This window comes from Taudactylus pleione, unplaced genomic scaffold (genome assembly GCF_031769625.1).
Source record: "Taudactylus pleione unplaced genomic scaffold, aTauple2 ptg000170l, whole genome shotgun sequence".
NCBI lineage: Eukaryota > Metazoa > Chordata > Amphibia > Anura > Myobatrachidae > Taudactylus > Taudactylus pleione.
Window position 1 is genome coordinate 11,621,197 of NW_028284572.1, and position 18,224 is coordinate 11,639,420.

The 18,224-nt window shown below is 40.6% G+C and overlaps 1 protein-coding gene across 2 annotated transcripts in view; it reads right to left on the reverse strand.

Moving 5' to 3' along the window:
* The window catches only part of ARFIP1 (ARF interacting protein 1), a 99,472-nt gene that overhangs the window by 14,810 nt on the left and 66,438 nt on the right, over positions 1-18,224 (reverse strand). For both annotated transcript variants that reach the window (XM_088475377.1, XM_088475379.1), the window contains one exon: positions 9,277-9,451. In XM_088475377.1, the coding sequence (XP_088331503.1) occupies positions 9,277-9,451 (175 nt within the window). The remainder of the gene's footprint in view (positions 1-9,276; positions 9,452-18,224) is intronic.

Here is an 18,224-nt window from a genome sequence, read left to right on the forward strand (position 1 = left end):
TTGCTCTATTCTGTATGAAACTACTAGAGAAATGGTATTTAAATTTGAAGCAATCCAGTATGCAAAGACTGCATTCCAGGGTGAGATCCAATCAACAACTATCAAATCAACTTATTGCCCTTTTACCAGAGACAAGAAAGTCACTCAGATAGTGGACAAATATGGAAAACCTGAACAAAGGCAGGAGTTTCCTGGTCCTGGACTGGTTAGTGATCATGACAAATGCCAGTCTCCAAGGATGGGGAGCAATCATTTAGAAACATCATTTTCCGGGTCTATGACCCAAAAAGGAAGCAAAGCTTCCCATCAATGTATTGGAACCAAGAGGAGTTTTAAGTACCTTAAAAAATGCAGAATTTCTTCTTCAGGGGAAACAATTAAGAATCCAGTCAGACAATATTATAGTTGTAACATATAAAGAGCTCACTGGCTATGAGGGAAACATTATGGCTATGATGGAGGGACAAAGAGCTCACTTGCTATGAGTGAAACGTTTCAGATTCTGTCCTGGACAGAGATCAGAGTTCCAGCTATATCAGCAGCATATTGGAGGACTGAAAGGCCTGTTACAGCCAGGATTTTGGCTCATTCCATTCGATTCATAGGGGCTTCGTAGGCAGAACAATTGAATTGCTGCTGGTTGGCGCCATCTAGTGGCGGGTGAGAATAAATGGAATTCCCCCCCTTTATGTTCATACTAAGGAAGGGGTTGGAGGGGAGGAGCTTTATACCTTAAAAAGTTAACTCAACTCATTAAGTACGGTCTTCCCATAACCCCCCTATACTCCCATGGTCATGAAGTGTCCCCCAGATTAACTCAGAAAGAGATTTAACTGCCAAGTACCAAAATCTCGCTTTCATATTGACTCCAATGTAACATTGGAAATTATTATAAACAGCATTTACTAGGCACTTGTTTGGTTCAAACGGAAAAGCCCTTCAAAATAAAGGGGGACACAGACAGCAGACTAAGCAGGGTAGTGTTAACAAGCAAGAAATCAGTTCAGGCAGCAGACAAGGCAGAGCCGAGCTCACAGGCTGAGGGCAGAATGAGCATGTGAATGCAAACATGTAAATGACACAGCCGGCAAAAGTACTAGTATTAGGGGCTGCTATTTAAAGCAGCTGGTAGCATTGAGAATCCAGCCCACAGATGACATATAAATTATGTGACCATAAAATAAAAAATAAAAAAATATGTCAGCAGAGAAAATAGAAACAAATAACTGGGTTTGTTCTGGTTTTAACAATATGCTAAACCCCCCAACCCTCAGGTGCTGAGATGAAAGATCTGTAAGGGATGGGACTGCAAGCAAGGTGGGTACACATCAGACGACCCACGATGCGACGGACGATCCTGCCGACCCAAGATACGTCAGATGACATACCGTGTGGTCCGTACACAACACGATATGGTGAACGACATATTGTCGTTCACCAGCTGCATCCAAATGCATTGGGTCTTCAGTCGCATTGTCAGATTGGCCGAAAGTGCAGTCAGTAACTGTGTGTTAAGATGAAAGAAAATGCATTTAAGTTACTGTATTGGTGATGCTATGTTCCTGCTAGACTACACAAACTTAATTCTGGCAGCTCAGATAAGATGTTGCAGAAGTTTATCCCATGCCAGGATCATTTCTCATTATCTGGTTGGAGGACCCAAAGATTTTTACATTTAGCAGAGACATTAGCGATTTAATAGTCACAATACTCCTCAATGACGTCCATCTTTTTCCAATTAATTGTTTCTTTATTCGCTACATCCCCAGCATCCTGCCATCAAAGCAAATTAATTAACAATGTGGGGTTTGTGTGTTCTCCCTGTGCTTGTGTAGGTTTCCTTGAGTACTCCAGATCCTCCCACACTCCAAAAATATACTGGTAAACTAAATGTCTTACGGCAAAAAAATTAAATAAAAAAAAATAACCGTATGTGTGTACATGTGGTAGAAAATATAGAGTGGAAACTCCACTGGGACAGGGACTGGTGTGAATGGCCAAATATCCTCTGTAAGGTGCTGCGGAATATGTATGCGCTATATAAATAACTGTTAAGTAGTTAAAAATTCAGCACATTATTATAGGTTGCCGTCGTCACCAGCTGCAGATTGGGAAAAAGTAACGGTCGTGGTCAGGCAGGCAGTGTGCCGCAGACTATGGCACCCATAATGCATGGAGAATATGAAATGTATTGTCAATAATTCTTCCAAAATGTATTTCCAGTAATATCTCCAAATCTTTTTGCAAGATCTGGGAAACATAGGCCTATTTATTTTAATGTGAGGTTGCCGTTCACACTGTAATAGATATAGACCATATAGTGTAGTGGAGCTCTCTTTGGTCAAACTTTCCTGTGACTGCATTTCCTGTGTCGCATTCCCAGGTTCTCACATAATCAGATACAATATTATCGCTTACAAAGACATCACAACCTTCCCGTGTTCTCTATAGCTCTATGACGTATGTCTAAGGCTTCCTGTGTCTAATTCATCCCTCACACAGACCTATTTTTTATCCAGGTGTTATTTTGTGCAGTGCAGCTAAACATGAATGTGGATCCTTCACCACTGCAGTGTCAAATGTACTGAAACTGTGATCTGTAATTTTCACAGAAACATCTGCTTTGCATGGTTTAACTCAAACACATACCATGTAAATATCTTTCCCCACAGCAGACTTACACCTCTTACCAGGCATCAACTCTGATATTTTGCATGTCAGGAATATAGAAGGCAGAGAGCAGCATTAGATTACAGCTTTAATCTATTGTAGGTTTGCTTAGGTTCTTTTTTCCCAGTGGAATATATGGTGACATGCAGATTACTCATCTGAAAAATGTATTAATCATCACAAGTGGGTGTTGCAATAATTACTAAGTAAAGAGGTAACAATAATAGTATACGAACTTCAAAGAAGAGTGTCCCCCAGCGGCCATATTGTCATGGAGGCCTGGAGCTGTGGAGAGGTCATGCAGGCTGGGCCAGGGCGGCAGGGCTGGCTTTCTATTATTAATTATTAATAATTTTGTTTAGATATCAGCGAAATGGGGGAAGTTGTGATAAAATGATGGTGTACTAAGGAATTAGGGGCAGGCGATGGCGAGGATATTGATAGGCATAAGAAAAAATGTATTGTGCTGGGGAGGGAGTGTGGAGATGTAAATAAGTTGGCATGACAATGGCATAACCTAGAAATAATTAAAAGCATATCAGAGCTATTGTTGAGAGTATCTTCACATAGAGAAGTCTTTGAATATTAAGTTTGTAATGTCATCTTAGTAATGTGTTCTATCAGATATTAGGGTTATAATAATAATGATAATAACGATATCATCATATAAAAAAACAGCATGAAGGCGATGCAGCCGATGTACAGCAGTAATTTCCCTGACTAGTGATCACCTTCTCCCTCAGGTAAGCAGACATACTTCATGCATTGGTCACTTTGCAATACATTGAAGTACATTCTACCACACATAATATCAGAGCAAACACTATAATATAGCCACTTCAGCGGCACTCTGAGGGGCGGACTAAGAAAGGGGAGAGAGCAGACCAGACACTAACGTTCTGAGGTTGTATGCCTCCCTAGCTAACATAAGCATGGCATGTTACAAAATTGTTGGGCATGAAATCTCTAGCCAGCCTTCAAACCTGAATTTCTTTCACAGGTTTGATGATAATCAGAGAAAGTTTCTCATAAGCAAAAGTGTGCATGCTGTTGTCAGTACAAGGGCAGGGCCGAAACTAGGATATCTGTCACCTGGTGCAAGGCAGCAATTTTGCGCCCCCTCCCTTCCTGTACCTGAAGTTTGTCCTTGCTCGTCCATGCGGATGGCTGGCATAAACCCCCTGGCAAATGAGCATAAACCCCCTGGCCAGTAAGGACCTCTAGCATTTGTCTCCTCTTTGGTGGCGGCCATTTTTGGATGCAGCTCCCAAGCCACCTTGAGTCAGCTTTTTTCACCCCCTTCATAGCAGCTTAGCAATGTAAAAGTCAGATGTTGCTGTTACAAATAACAGATTCCAGATTGTGGTTTAATTGTATCCACATAACTGATACTTTTGCAATTAGTATCTAGATGGTGATTCCAGCGTCAGGCACAGGTAGCCAGCGATGGTCACCGTCAAGTTCCCATCCATTCGTCTGCTTATTCATGGGACTATTCACGGCAGACAAGTTGGGGCTATATAAGACGGCAGGACTGTTACATACTAATTAGGCTTGGTCAATTATAACGCAACTATAATATCTATTATGACGGACTAATTGTCTTTTACTCTCTCTCCATCTAAACATCCAGGGGAGAACTGGTTTTATAAACTGCAAACTTTATATATTTGGAAGGAAGAATCCCCAGGTAATCACCATCTAGATACTAATTGCAAAACTATCAGTTATGTGGATACAATTAAACCACAATCTGGAATCTGTTATTTGTAACAGCAACATCTGACTTTTACACTGCCAAGCTGTTACTTATGGATATAGTTTTATTTATTCTTATTTACATTTACTCCTTTCTATTAAATGCCTGAATATAATTTTTTATATAAAGAGAATATATGTTGTGTATGTGTATTCGTTATATCACTATTTCATGGCTCTTTTAAAAATTATGTGAAATTTGTTACAGTATATTTCTTTGTGACATAAGGTTTCTTCCTAATATTACTTATTATCATTAAACCACTTCTTACAGTTAACTTGCTGTGCGTCTTACTAATGCCCCGGCATAAGAGATAGAGCGCAGTATATTTTTATTTTTTGTTTCACGAGTGAGGTTGGCAAATCACCTCTTTTCTTACTGCTGCATTACCTCTTGATCCTCTTGCTCATTTAGCGCTTGGTATATATCTAACTTTTCGTAATACGGATAAATACAGGTTTACATGGAGTTTGTCCAGTTAACTTTTTACACTTCTGTGAATGACAAATCTACTTTCGGAAACTTTCACTGATGTAGTCACACCTAGCAATGTTTATTAATTTAACAATATTCAGCTATAGTGACAAGGACATGATATAATTTGTTTGAGGATTATCTAAGAGAGTTTTGCATAACATTCATTATGCTGGGCATACACGGCAAGATAAAATGTCTGTCAGACCGACAGACAGTTTATCTGGCCGGCTGCCAGCCGCAGATGTCCGCGGCATACACTGTGAGAGAAATCTCACAGTGTATAGCCCGACATCTGCGCTCCGCCCCCGGGGGAGGAGACATTTCCCTGTTCCTTCCGTAGGAAGGAACACAGGAAATGTCTGTCTGTCGGCTGCGCTGGGCATACACTGCCCGATGCGGCCAACAGTTACCGGGTAAATATCTCATCGGACGGGCATGCTGGACAATCCAGCATGCCCGACCGAGCAATATTTAACCCTCAGTCGCCCCCCCCCACGCTACAATTATCGCGGCGATCCGCCGATATCGGGCGGATCGTCCCGACAATTGCAGCGAGTATGGCCAACATTAGTCATTGATTGTCCTATTTGTTTACAATATGTGCAGTTGGCAGCATTGCTTTCTCACAATAAAGGTGAGTATATTGTGAAAACAGGAATATAATTATACTTCCACTCGCTTTATATTAAGATTAACTTATTTTTCTGTGTATTTCCCATTCTCAGCATTACAAAGCTACTTTTTTTTCCATCAGCAGCAAATGCATTTTGGAGAGCTATACACAATTAGCTAGGAACCCGTGACATCAAGGCACTCTCCAAGGTTCTCAAGATGACTAATGTATCAGTGATGGCACTAGTTACTAAAGGAGTGTGATAAGCAACAAGTACACTGTAAATAAGTATGTACACCATTGAAATTAGCATCTTAAGATCACACAATGGGAGTGCATTTAAACTGTATTCACTTAATTTCCAAATTTGTAGTAGATAAAAGAATTTTAATTTGTAGAAGCCACATACTCCTATATTCTGTGACATTTTAGAGATGTACAGTACATGGGACCTGGCAAGTGAGCCGCCAGGTTAGGTGCAACTCTGCTAGCGCCAGGCGTCTTTTTTTTTGCCAAAAATGGGGCAGACTTTCCAAGGCCCTGTCAAGACCACGTATCCGACAATTTGTGAAAGCTCATGGTTGATTGTGTTGTTAACAAGAGCCACCCACTTATTGTCAGCAAACTCCGATGCGAGCAATGATCTGGCTATTAGAACTTTGAGCAGTCCCATAACATATTTACCGATAGAGACATTAAAAAGCTCCTGAAAGTTGAGCACATATAGGAAGAACCTAGGATTATCGGGAGGCAACATCGGAGCAGTGTGCCTAATATCAGACCAAACCTGGAGTCAAAATTCCTGTGCCCCATAACAGGCCCAAAGCAAATGCCAAAAATCACAGTCAGGAGCACAACACTTGAGACAGGCATTACTGTCACGAGTATCCAGACTACAAGCTGTAAGATAGAACCTGTGCAAAATAGAATAATGTATTTGATGGAACTGGACACACTGATATGTATACCTAACGAAGCCCAGAACTTGAGCCCAGTGATCATCCATGAAAGAACTCAAGTCTAAATCCCACATGCATTTAAGCGGACGGAGAGAATCAAGCAAGTGATGCGAGTTGAGATCCCAATAAAGAAAGGAGATAACCCTAGTAAAGCGCCACCAAGGATATGTAGTCTTGATAGGGTGAAGGGGAGTCCATGAGTGGGAGATTACCAAAGTGAGCATGCACAACATGATGGAGCTAAAGATACCTATAAAAGACAGAGTTAGGGACACCAAACTCCGTCTGCAGTTGTTCAAAAGTTTTAAAGATGCCATTTTGAAATAAATGACCGAAACACCATACAACAGCCAAATGTTATCAGAGCTGAGCATGCCCAATTCAGGATAGCAGCCAATAAACAAGAGTGGAACATCTGGATCTATCTCATCCCCCCAAACAAGAGAAAACGGCATCGTCCATTTAGAGAGTAGGACCTACAAAGGAGATACCTCAGCAAGGAACCCAAACAGAGTGGAATCAACACAATCACCCAGCAAATGAATTAAGGGCCTGATTCAGAGCTGCTCGTAAGCGGCAGTACGCTTGTTCCGAGCGATGTTCGCCCATCTGCGCATGCGTACGGTTTTAAATACGCATGCGCGAACCAGTCAGTGTGGCCGAAAATCATTTGTTCGCTATATAGCGAATGCCTGCTATTTTGAATGACATGAGGAGGCGTATGTGGGTGGTAACAGGGGAAGGTGCTTGAAAACGGGGAGTGGAGATCAGAACGCAGGCGTGCTTAAAGGTCAAAACGGGCGTTTTATGGGTGTGCATAATTACTACAGCAGCGTCATTGACCACGTCACCTGGTTGTTTTATAGCTAGAACTGCTCGCAATATAGTGGTAGCAAAAACCAACCACAAGAATAGCGAGCAGTTCATACGCTGTTCGATGTACTCGATTAATCTAATAAATAGCGGACATGACGTATGATGCGAGCGGCCAGGGGGCGTATTTTTCAAATAAACGTCCGCATGTTTTGTTCGCTCGTTCAGACATAGAGGCGGCAACAGACCGCAAAGAGCGAACGGTTCATTTGAATAGCCACCCCCTTTTTCTGAACGAGCGAGCGCTAATTGCGTCCAGCTCTGAATCAGGCCCTAAGTGTGCAAGTTTGGAGGCCATATAGTAAAGTCACAATTTAGGGAGGGCAATGCCTCCAGACGATTCAGACAGACACAAGGTGCCTGTAAAGCAGTGGTGCTCAATAACATTTACTATTATTTAAAACTTAATAAAGTTATGTGAATTAAAATGTGTAGGATCATTGTTCATACAATCACTCAAAAGTTAACAACATGATGTATAGCATTGGTCCATCTATCCTGACACCATTAGGCGTTGCGCATTGAATGCTGGAATGCAATAGTTTTACTCAAACTCTGACTTACATATACAGCGTAAATAGCATAATTATTTATCATCTATGCATTATTATTAGAATGTTTCCTTGATGGTTTACGAAAATATATTGGATAAAGGCCAGGTAAGGACCAGGAGTGAAGGATGATCTGAGGATCAGTCAAGTCATTTTATAACCCTAAGTTCTTCTGAAAGTAGTATTTGATTACACTTATTTGTGTCTTGGAGGTATATCGATTTTGGGAATCATGGACTACTTACAGAAATTACATGATTGACTATAAAGAGAAGTTATTCATTGTGACATAAAGATGACTGACTAGAGAAACATGGATATTAATGTGATGTGCTGGGATATGACTTTTGCTGGATTTGATGTGTAAAAGGATACTGCCAAGCTTTCTACACACACAGACTCCGAACAGTTTCTTTAGTCTCTAAGATAGTCATATTTTATCCTTTGGTCGGTTCCGCTCACTAATCAGTAAGAGCGACAAATATCCTTGTATAAATCTTAAGAAATTAGGCCGCATTTACCCGCCTGCATAAAACCAGTCACCTTTAATACCTGGTTTAGCTCACAGTGCACAAAGAATTGGGGCACTGCACCATTAAACATAACAAGCGTTTGTTAAATGGTATAACTGTAAGCACAAATATTCACATTTCAGTGCTACACTCTATAGCGTTGTGTATATTTGCATATTTACTTCTTTATTATGAGGCCTGACACCGCTCTATCCAGCAGCTTTGAATGATCCCCAGATTCCATATTGAGGTTTTTGAGCATAAATCACTGTTCACATAAATTTCAAGACGTTATTTTTTTTCAACAAAATTTCCAGACTCCCCAATACTAGAGTATAAAAAAAGCATACAGTGGCGGTGGGAAATACTGCGTTGCTTGCTAATCTCGCTTAAAAAACTCCAATAAAAATGTTCCCTCCCTTCAATGTGGTAAAATTAGTCACATGATGTTTTCAATCAGCTTTCCAGCAAAAAACCATCAGAGGGGAGTGGTTCAGTTTTCACTATGATCTTCCCGCAAAGTTCAGATCTCAGAGCAAGGAAAAAATGTCATCTTACAAGGAAATCTCCGCACAAATATCTGTGAAAGATGATATTTTGTCTGGTTCATTCTGAGATCCGAATGTGGTCGGGAAGATCTGAGCCAAATTTCCCCAATAAATCTGAAAAGCTGGAAGCGGTGTTTGAGGATGAGGGAAAATCACTAACTGAGTGACGGCATGGGAACATCAACGTTGTAATATGCGGGTTGAGGAGAAAACAGGATAAGATGGGGGATGGAAAGCTGGAAGGTGGCAGAGACAAATCAAATACCAGTGATGCTCTTCTGCATTACTTTCATATTATTGTGACTAGTGATTACCTTGTTCTCCTCCAGAAACTTCAGTTTGATGGAGACATCATTTCTCATCTTGTCATATTTCTCCTTGTGAGCCTGGAAGAGCTGCTGTGATTGCTCAATTTTCGGCATGGTGATAGCATCGCGTGGTCCTAGATTCAGCTCCTCCAAATCGGTGCGGTATGCGTCATACTCAACCCTGTCACAAACCGACCGGTTCAAAGTTAGTGTCAAAGTTTTGTTCAGCCGATTACAAACTAATCATTTATACATGTCTCACTCAACATCTTCTGATTCTGTACAGAATTCTAAGTACAGATATAACACAATATGTTTTGCATAATAAAATGATATAAACAGAATGGATCGGTTGGTTGATCGGGATTATAAAATATTTTAAAATTAAGAAAACAAACTGTCAAATCATGTTCAAATTAAATCAAGTTGTAAGCTTAAAATACCAGTTACTCTATATAAATGGTTCTCAAACAACCCTCAAGTACTCCCAACAGGTCATGTTTTGAGGATTTCTGTCTGTGGAAACAGGTGGGATAATTACCGAACCAGCAAATAGATTTACTCACCTGTACAGGATTAAAAAAATACACAAAACATGGCCCGTTGGTGGTACTTGAAAAACTGGAAATGAGAAACACTGATCTATATTAAACTCAAACAAAGAACATGCGATGTGTAAAAGTAAATTGATTGCATTAGCTTTTACTTTCATTCTGGGCCAGGCCATGCTATTGGCTATGTGCGAAAATGCTAGCCGAACCTGCACGAGTGGAGTGCCGGGGAAAAAGCATGCAGTGGCGGTGGCAAATACTGCGTTCCGTGCTCATCTCGCTCAAATAACTAATAAAAATGTTCCCTCCCCCCAATGTGGTAAAATTAGTCACATGATGTATTCAATCAGCTTCAATCGGAGATCAGAGATCAGCGGCAAGTTTGGATCTCAGAGCAAGGAAAAATGTCATCTTACACGGACATCTCCGCACAAATATCTATGAAAGATGATATTTTGTCTGGTTCATTCTGAGATCCAAATGTGGCGAGAAGATCTGAGCCAAAACTGAACCACTCATCTCTAAAAACTATACATACTTCCCCAGTAAATCTGAAAAGCTGGAAGCGGTGTTTGAGGATGAGGAAAAACCTCTAACTGAGTGACGGCATGGGAACATCAACGTTATAATAAGTGGGTTGAGGTGAAAACAGGACAAGAACCTACTTTCTGAATAATTCACCTCTTAATGAAGCAAAATATATAAAAAAGTATATAAAAACACTTTGCTTTACAGATAGAAAATTAATGACTGCACCACACATAAAACAAGCTGCAGTATTTTATAGATAAGATAACCCATGTAATGTGATCACAGATTTCTGGGTAGCCCCGGCAAATGGGTGTTTTCGTGGGATATTCTGCTGATATTATTTGATAAATAGGTCCCTTAGACTGCCCACCACTTATAGCGGGATCAGTGGACTAAATAACTATTGCTGCTTAACAAAATTAAAAACTAATTTTAAATAATTCCTTAAACAGGATCTGGGTGTATTCCTGAAAGCTTGGAGAGAGAAAATTGCGAGAGATTAAGTACCAACCAAACGGCTCCTGTCATGTTACAAGCCGAGTTTGAAAAATGACAGTTAGGAGCAGAGTGGTTGGTACTTAGGACCTCATTCAGTGTCGGTCATTGCGGCCGCACGGTCGTACGCCACCGATGTTCGCTATACTGCGCATGCGTAAAGTTCGCAATGCGCGTGCGCAAACTAGCCGCAACGATCAGAAATTTCTCTCTCCTTGAACACTACCAGGTCGGTAGTTTGAGTGATAGATGGAGGCGTTTGTGGGTGGTAACAGGGGAAGGTGCTTGAAAACGGGGGAGTGGAGATCCGAACGCAGGCGTGCCTCATTATGCGAACGGCGTTTTATGGGAGTGCATACGGATTATGGGAGTGCATAATTAACAAAGTAGTGTCATGGCACATGTGACATGGGAGGTTTTTACACTGACATGATCGTAGAGCTTAAGAGAGGGTATGGTCAACCTTAAGCTCTACGACCAGTTCCGATGGTTCCCGATTAATCCTTATATGCCCGGAGATGACGTGCAATGCGTACGAGAAGGGGGCGTATTTTTTTGTCTTCCGACCGCTTCCTACTCTTGGTCGGCCAACTACCAATCCGAACTTAGGGACAGAACTTGCGAGGGAATCATTTGAATATCCGGCCCCTTTTCCCGTACGGCCGACTCTGAATGAGGTCCCTAATCTCTCGCAATTTTCTCTCTCTCGAAGCTTTCCGGAATACCCCTCCAAATCATAAATATTGTAGTAATGATACATAACTAATTTAAGTGCTGGACTGTCTACATAATCTTAAAAGTGTTCTATTCTAGAGACATAACTCAATGTTCATATTTTTCTTCATAATAAACACACTTCCATGTCCTCAGAAGGTCTGTCATTACTGCTGGGCAATAATGGAGAAAAATATTAGCATTTAGCTCAGAGCAAAATATAAGCAGAAGAGAGTACAGAATATATTTGCATTATTTATTTAAATGTAATAGTCAATAAATCACGTTTTAGAATAATTTATACAATTTCTGATGCTGTCAACATCTGTTCAATAAAGGTTCGGCATCCCGTTTAACCTTAATATGCAATGTTCGGACATTCAAAGAAATCTTTATTAAGTATTTAAATTTAAGTTGCTGGTTTTGAGACTTAGCCATGAAGCAGTCTAAATAATGAAGCAGTCTTCACAGTGTTTTAATTTATTTAAATCTATTAATTTAATTTATTTCCAGTGACCTGGATTTACGAACAATGTGAGCCTGATAAAAAAAAACAAAACAAAAAAAACAGAAAACAAAAAAACGTAGGGCACAGCTGGGAAATTTCAGAGCAGTCTCAAAGTGGCACTACTGATGCTCAAAAGGGTCAATTCAAATAGGAATGGTTTGGGTCCTACGAGCTGTTTTCGCAGCGAATTACATTTGCAATTAAATTTCAAACTTTTAGCCAAAATTTATTTATAGGAAAATTACTGCGCTTGATATTAAGTCGTTTTCAATTTGAGATGTTTTATATTGTGCTTGCTCTCTATTAAGTATACAAGAGGCTTGTTTGAATACAAACATTAAAATCATTTTAATTCTAAAAACACATGCATATATTAAAAAAGCATTTAAACAAGCATATAAACTAAAGCAACAAATCCTACACACAGGGGCGTCTTTAGAGAGGAGGGAGCCCACGTGCATTCCCCCTCCTGGGTCCCCTCCTCTCTTCCCGGCGGCCGGCAGCTAACGTGGCTGGCCAGCCACTGGAGCATTAGTAGATTCTGGGCACTGGGCAGAAAAGGCCGTAGCAGCCAATTTTCTGGCTTTTTGTACAGCACCGACACCCGGCGCGGGACAAAAAGCCGGAAAATTGGCTGCTACGGCCTTTTCTGCCCAGTGCCCAGAATCTACTAATGCTCCGGTGGCTGGCCAGCCACGTTAGTTTAAGTAATATGGGTGCAGGGAGTGCGGTGCGGGCCCCCCTGGACCCAGGGGTCCGTGTGCACCACACATCCTGCACCCATTATAGATACACAATATACAGTCAATTGCATAAATATTGGGACATTGACAGAATTTTCATATTTTGGCCTCTATTCACCACCACAATGGCTTTGAAATGAAACAAACAAGATGTGCTTTAACTGCAGACTTTCAGATTTAATTTGAGGGTAATTACATCCAAATCAGGTGAACGGTGTAGGAATTACAACGGTTTCTATACGTGCATCCCACTTTTTAAGGGGCCAAAAGTAATGGGACTATCAACTCAAAAGCTATTTCATGGATAGGTGTGGGCTATTCCCTCGTTATTTCATTATCAATTAAGCAGGTAAAAGGTCTGGAGTTGATTCTAGGTGTGACATTTGCATTTGGAATCAGTTGCTGTCGACTCTCAATATGAGATCCAAAGAGCTGCCACTATCAGTGAAGCAAGCCATCATTAGGCAGAAAAATCAAAACAAACCCATCAGAGAGATAGCAAAAACATTAGGTGTGGCCAAATCAACTGTTTGGAACATTCTTAAAAAGAAAGAACGCACCGGAGAGCTCAGCAACACCAAAAGACCCGGAAGACCACGGAAAACAACTGTGGTGGATGACAGAAGAATTATTTCCCTGGTGAAGAAAAACCCCTTCACAACAGTTGGCCAAATCAAGAACACTCTCCAGGAGGTATGTATATATGTGTCAAAGTCAACAATCAAGAGAAGACTTCACAAGAGTGAATATAGAGGGTTCACCACAAGATGTAAACCATTAGTGAGCCACAAAAACAGGAAGACCAGATTAGAGTTTGCCAAACAACATCTAAAAAAGCCATTACAGTTCTGGAACAACATCCTATTGACAGATGAGACAAAGATCAACTTGTACCAGAGTGATGGGAAGAGAAGAGTATGGAGAAGGAAAGGAACTGCTCATGATAAAAAACATACCACCTCATCAGTGAAGCATGGTGGTGGTAGTGTCATGGCGTGGGCATGTATGGCTGCCAATGGAACTGGTTCCCTTGTATTTATTGATGATGTGACTGCTGACAAAAGCAGCAGAATGAATTCTGAAGTGTTTTGGGCAATATTATATGCTCCTATTCAGTCAAATGCTTCAGAACTCATTGGACGGCGCTTCACAGTACAGATGGACAATGACCCGAAGCATACTGCAAAAGCAACCAAAGGCTAAAAAGTGGAATGTTATGCAATGGCCAAGTCAACCCCCTGACCTGAATCCGATTGAGCATGCATTTCTCTTGATGAAGACAAAACTGAAGGGAAAATGCCCCAAGAACAAGCAGGAACTGAAGACATTTGCAGCAGAGGCCTGGCAGAGCATCACCAGGGATGAAACCCAGCGTCTGGTGATGTCTATGCGTTCCAGACTTCAGGCTGTAATTGCCTGCAAAGGATTTGCAACAAAGTATTAAAAAGTGAAAGTTAGATTTAGGATTGTTTAGTTTGTCCCATTACTTTTGGCCCCTTAAAAAGTGGGAGGCACATATAGAAACCGTTGTAATTCCTACACCGTTCACCTGAGTTGGATGTAATTACCCTCAAATTAAATCTGAAAGTCTGCAGTTAAAGCACATCTTGTTTGTTTCATTTCAAAGCCATTGTGGTGGTGAATAGAGGCCAAATATGAAAATTCTGTCAATGTCCCAATATTTATGCACCTGACTGTATATAGACCTCTATTCATATATAAATCACAGGAAATACAGGGATAAATAAAATAGTTTCCTTTTATCACTTGGATCCCAATCCATATGAAAGCAACTGCTTTTTTCTAACACTTTATTCCGCACCTTGGTTAATAGGTATCCATTCAGTGTACATGTGGCAATTTGTTTCCAAATTACAGTCTTACAGATTAGCAAGCAAGCCGGTCACTGATTAGTAAGTAGTGTTTATACAATCCGCGAACACTGGTGTCACAGCAGTTCACTGATGAGCTTGATGGCTCTACCGTTTAGAACTTAAGTTACCTCAGTCTTTTACACCCTGTTGTATGATGACGATCGGCACAGATATTGTAGCCACTCAGAGGAACATAGTTCGGGCGCTGCTTTCCTGCCAGGAGACGGCAGCTATAGGTATAAACGGGCTTCTCAGTGATAATCAGCGGCTGCTCCCCAATAGAACCGACAGTGTGGGGGGGTATTCAAACAAGCCTCTTGTATCTTAATAGTGAGCAAGCACAATATACAACATCTCAAAATTGAGAACAACTTAATAACAAGCGCAGTCATTTTAATATAATACACTTTTAGACAAAATGTATCTTTAGGGTCCTAACTAGATCCTTATGACTTGCAGCAGGTATTGAGTATATTCTAAATGATCAGCGCCAGGAATAGCAGTACTTACTGCTTAGTTTGTTTACATTTCAAACTTTCATTGCATTTTCTGTGGAAATTCAAGGTTTATTGTACGCACCGCCCTGAGCAGGTAACACCCCTCCCAATGAATAAACATGCACTTACTTGGAGGTGTTTACATAATATAATTTGGCCAATTAAGACATGTCAGTTTTTAGGTGAATTTCTCGAAAATGGTCAATAATGGGATAAATGATTATGGGACAGGTATGTGGAGGTGTTGTATTGATAGGAAAAGGGTCTGTATACTTCTAAATGGGAGTTAAATGTGTTTTGTCCAACTTTTTACAAACTTGTATAAAAACACTGGAAAGTCAAATTAAACACATTTTCCTGTGCCTCAACATACTGTAAAGATATTATCTTGATGAAACCTGTTTTGGCACCATTCTTTCTTCATGGCTGTGTTCTTAGGCATGACACAAGACTGATGGTAGCGCTCATCTTTCCTTCTCAGAAAAAGCGTTTTTCCAGATGCCCAAAACAATCTGAAAGGGGATTCATCAGAGAAAATAACTTTACCCCAATCCTCAGCAGTCCAATCCCTGTACCTTTTGAAGAAAATCAGTCTGGAGAGAGGAGGCTTCTTTGCTGCCCTTCTTGACACCAGGCCATCCTCTAAAAGTCTTTGTCCTGTGTCATGACAACAGTAAAGCATCTTGAGACCATTCATGCGTGGGGTTGCTTCTCAGCAAAGTAAGTGGGCTCACTCACAATTTTGCCTAAGAACACAGCCATGAATAAAGAATGGTATCAAAACATCCTCCAAGAGCAACTTCTCCCAACCATCCAAGAACAGTTTGGTGACAAGCATGATGGAGCACCTTGCCGCCATATGGCAAAAGTGATAACTCAGTTGCTCAGGGAACAAAACATTGAAATTTTGGGTCCATGGCCGGGAAACTCCCCAGACCTTAATCCCATTGAGTACTTGTGGTCAATCCACAAGAGGCGGGTGAAAAAACAAAAACCCACAAATTCTGACAACCTCCAAGCATTGATTAGGCAAGAATGGGCGGCCATCAGCCAGTATGTGGCCCAGAAGTTGATTGGCAGCATGCCAGGGCAAATTGCAGACGTCTTGAAAAACAAGGGTTAACACTGCAAATACTGACTCTTTGCATAAACTTAATGTAATGGTCAATAAAAGCCTTTGACAAATGCTTGTTATTTTACTTCAGTATAACATAGTAACATCTGACAAAAAGATCTAAAAACACTGAAGCAGCAAACTTTGTGAAAACCAATACTTGTGTCATTCTCAAAACTTTTGGCCATGGCTGTACTGCTACATCTGAGAGGTGTGTCATAAAATTGACATTTCCAAATGTAAATGAGCTCCAAAGCAGTTAGTAAGATCTACATGTTGATGAAAACACACTGATACTTTTCAGAAATTGCATGTAGCCATACTACTTCATACTACTTGCATGTAGCAATCTACTTCTGCTAAGGGAGTACATTTACTCAGCAAAGAAATGAAAGGAACAAAACAAGGGGGAAAAAAGTAATGCAACCTCAGGTTGTTTCCTGTTTATGCTGAAGTTTGACCGCAATCCAATAAAAGCAGAATATTTTTCATTCAGAGGACATGCCCAGTCTTAACACTTCTATTAAAAATTCACACCCAGCACATAACTCATAATTACTAAAGGGCTGACAATCATCCAGTAGGATTAAATTAAGCAGTTTTATTACCAGTCAAGCTAATGCTGGTTCCAAAAACTTAATATTTCATGAAATACTAAACAATAGTGTATGTTTGTTTCACCTAGAAAGAGGTTACTGAGTGGAATAAATTGCTATATTTAATCTTAATGTATTATAAAATATACAAAAAAAAAATAAGGACATATAAACCCCCCCATCATATTATGCAACATACTTAATGAAATAAAAATAAGTCCTATTTTTGTATCAAGTGCAAAGAAATGAGAGGCTTTTTGTGAACAATTTAAATAAAACAAACATACAATAAAATAATCAGATCACTCAACACTAAAATAAAACTGCAGACTTCAACTAGGTACACACCTATACAATTATCGTGCTGTTCACCTGATATTGGCTGATCGGCCCAATGATTGTCCAGGGGTGTATGCAGGAGTTAGATGATAAATGGCTTCAAATGCTACTGCAACGGTCGGATCGGGACGTCTCATTTAAAGAGCTGCTTAAAATTTTAGATGTCCGAGCCTTTCCGATCACATAGTAGAAAGTACACAAAAGGCTAAAAATAGCTCAGTGAGTACCGTTGCATACTGATCAAATAATCCCTCTGAACTATCTCCTTATACTACTGTATACATCTTCCCTGTGGACAGCATATGTAGCATGGAGGAGAAAAACAGATCTTTATGATATTTTATTACAACCGTACAGTTTTCCAATTGGACATCACGTAAAAACAATTACGCTTGACCAATTATTTAAAAATCAGGGCTCTCCAATTGCAAATATATCAGACAAGTGACCCTCTTCATTTGAATGCTTGGACAGTACTGTACCCACATAATAAGCCATGGTCGTCTAGTGTTCATTCTAGGTCCTGCACCGGGCAGGCTGCAGGACGCAGAAAGGGGCACTTCTACGCGCGCGCCTAAGGCGCATGCCCCAAAAGGGGGTGTGGCCATGAGAAAAGGGGGCGTGTCTTTAAGACGTGACTATTTTTAGCAATCTTGGGGGCGTGCCCGGCACTTACAGACATGTCTGGCTGCGCTCTGGTCTCAGTGAATAGATGCCGGGCGCATGCATTCACCAGCGGTGACGGCTACACATGAACACTAGTCATCTCTTTACGGATCTCTATGCTCACAGTAACTGTACAGGAAAATACTATTACTTAAACCTATTATGTGCACATTCAGATATGTCTTCATACACTATTGCGGCAGTTGCGTCAAACAGCCCCTCTCGGCCCGCCAAGTCTGGTGCAACTCTGCTTGCGCAGAGCATCACAGATATACAAGTGTTGGTGTAACAAATGAATCACTGCAGTCTCTTGGTGTTTCTTATTC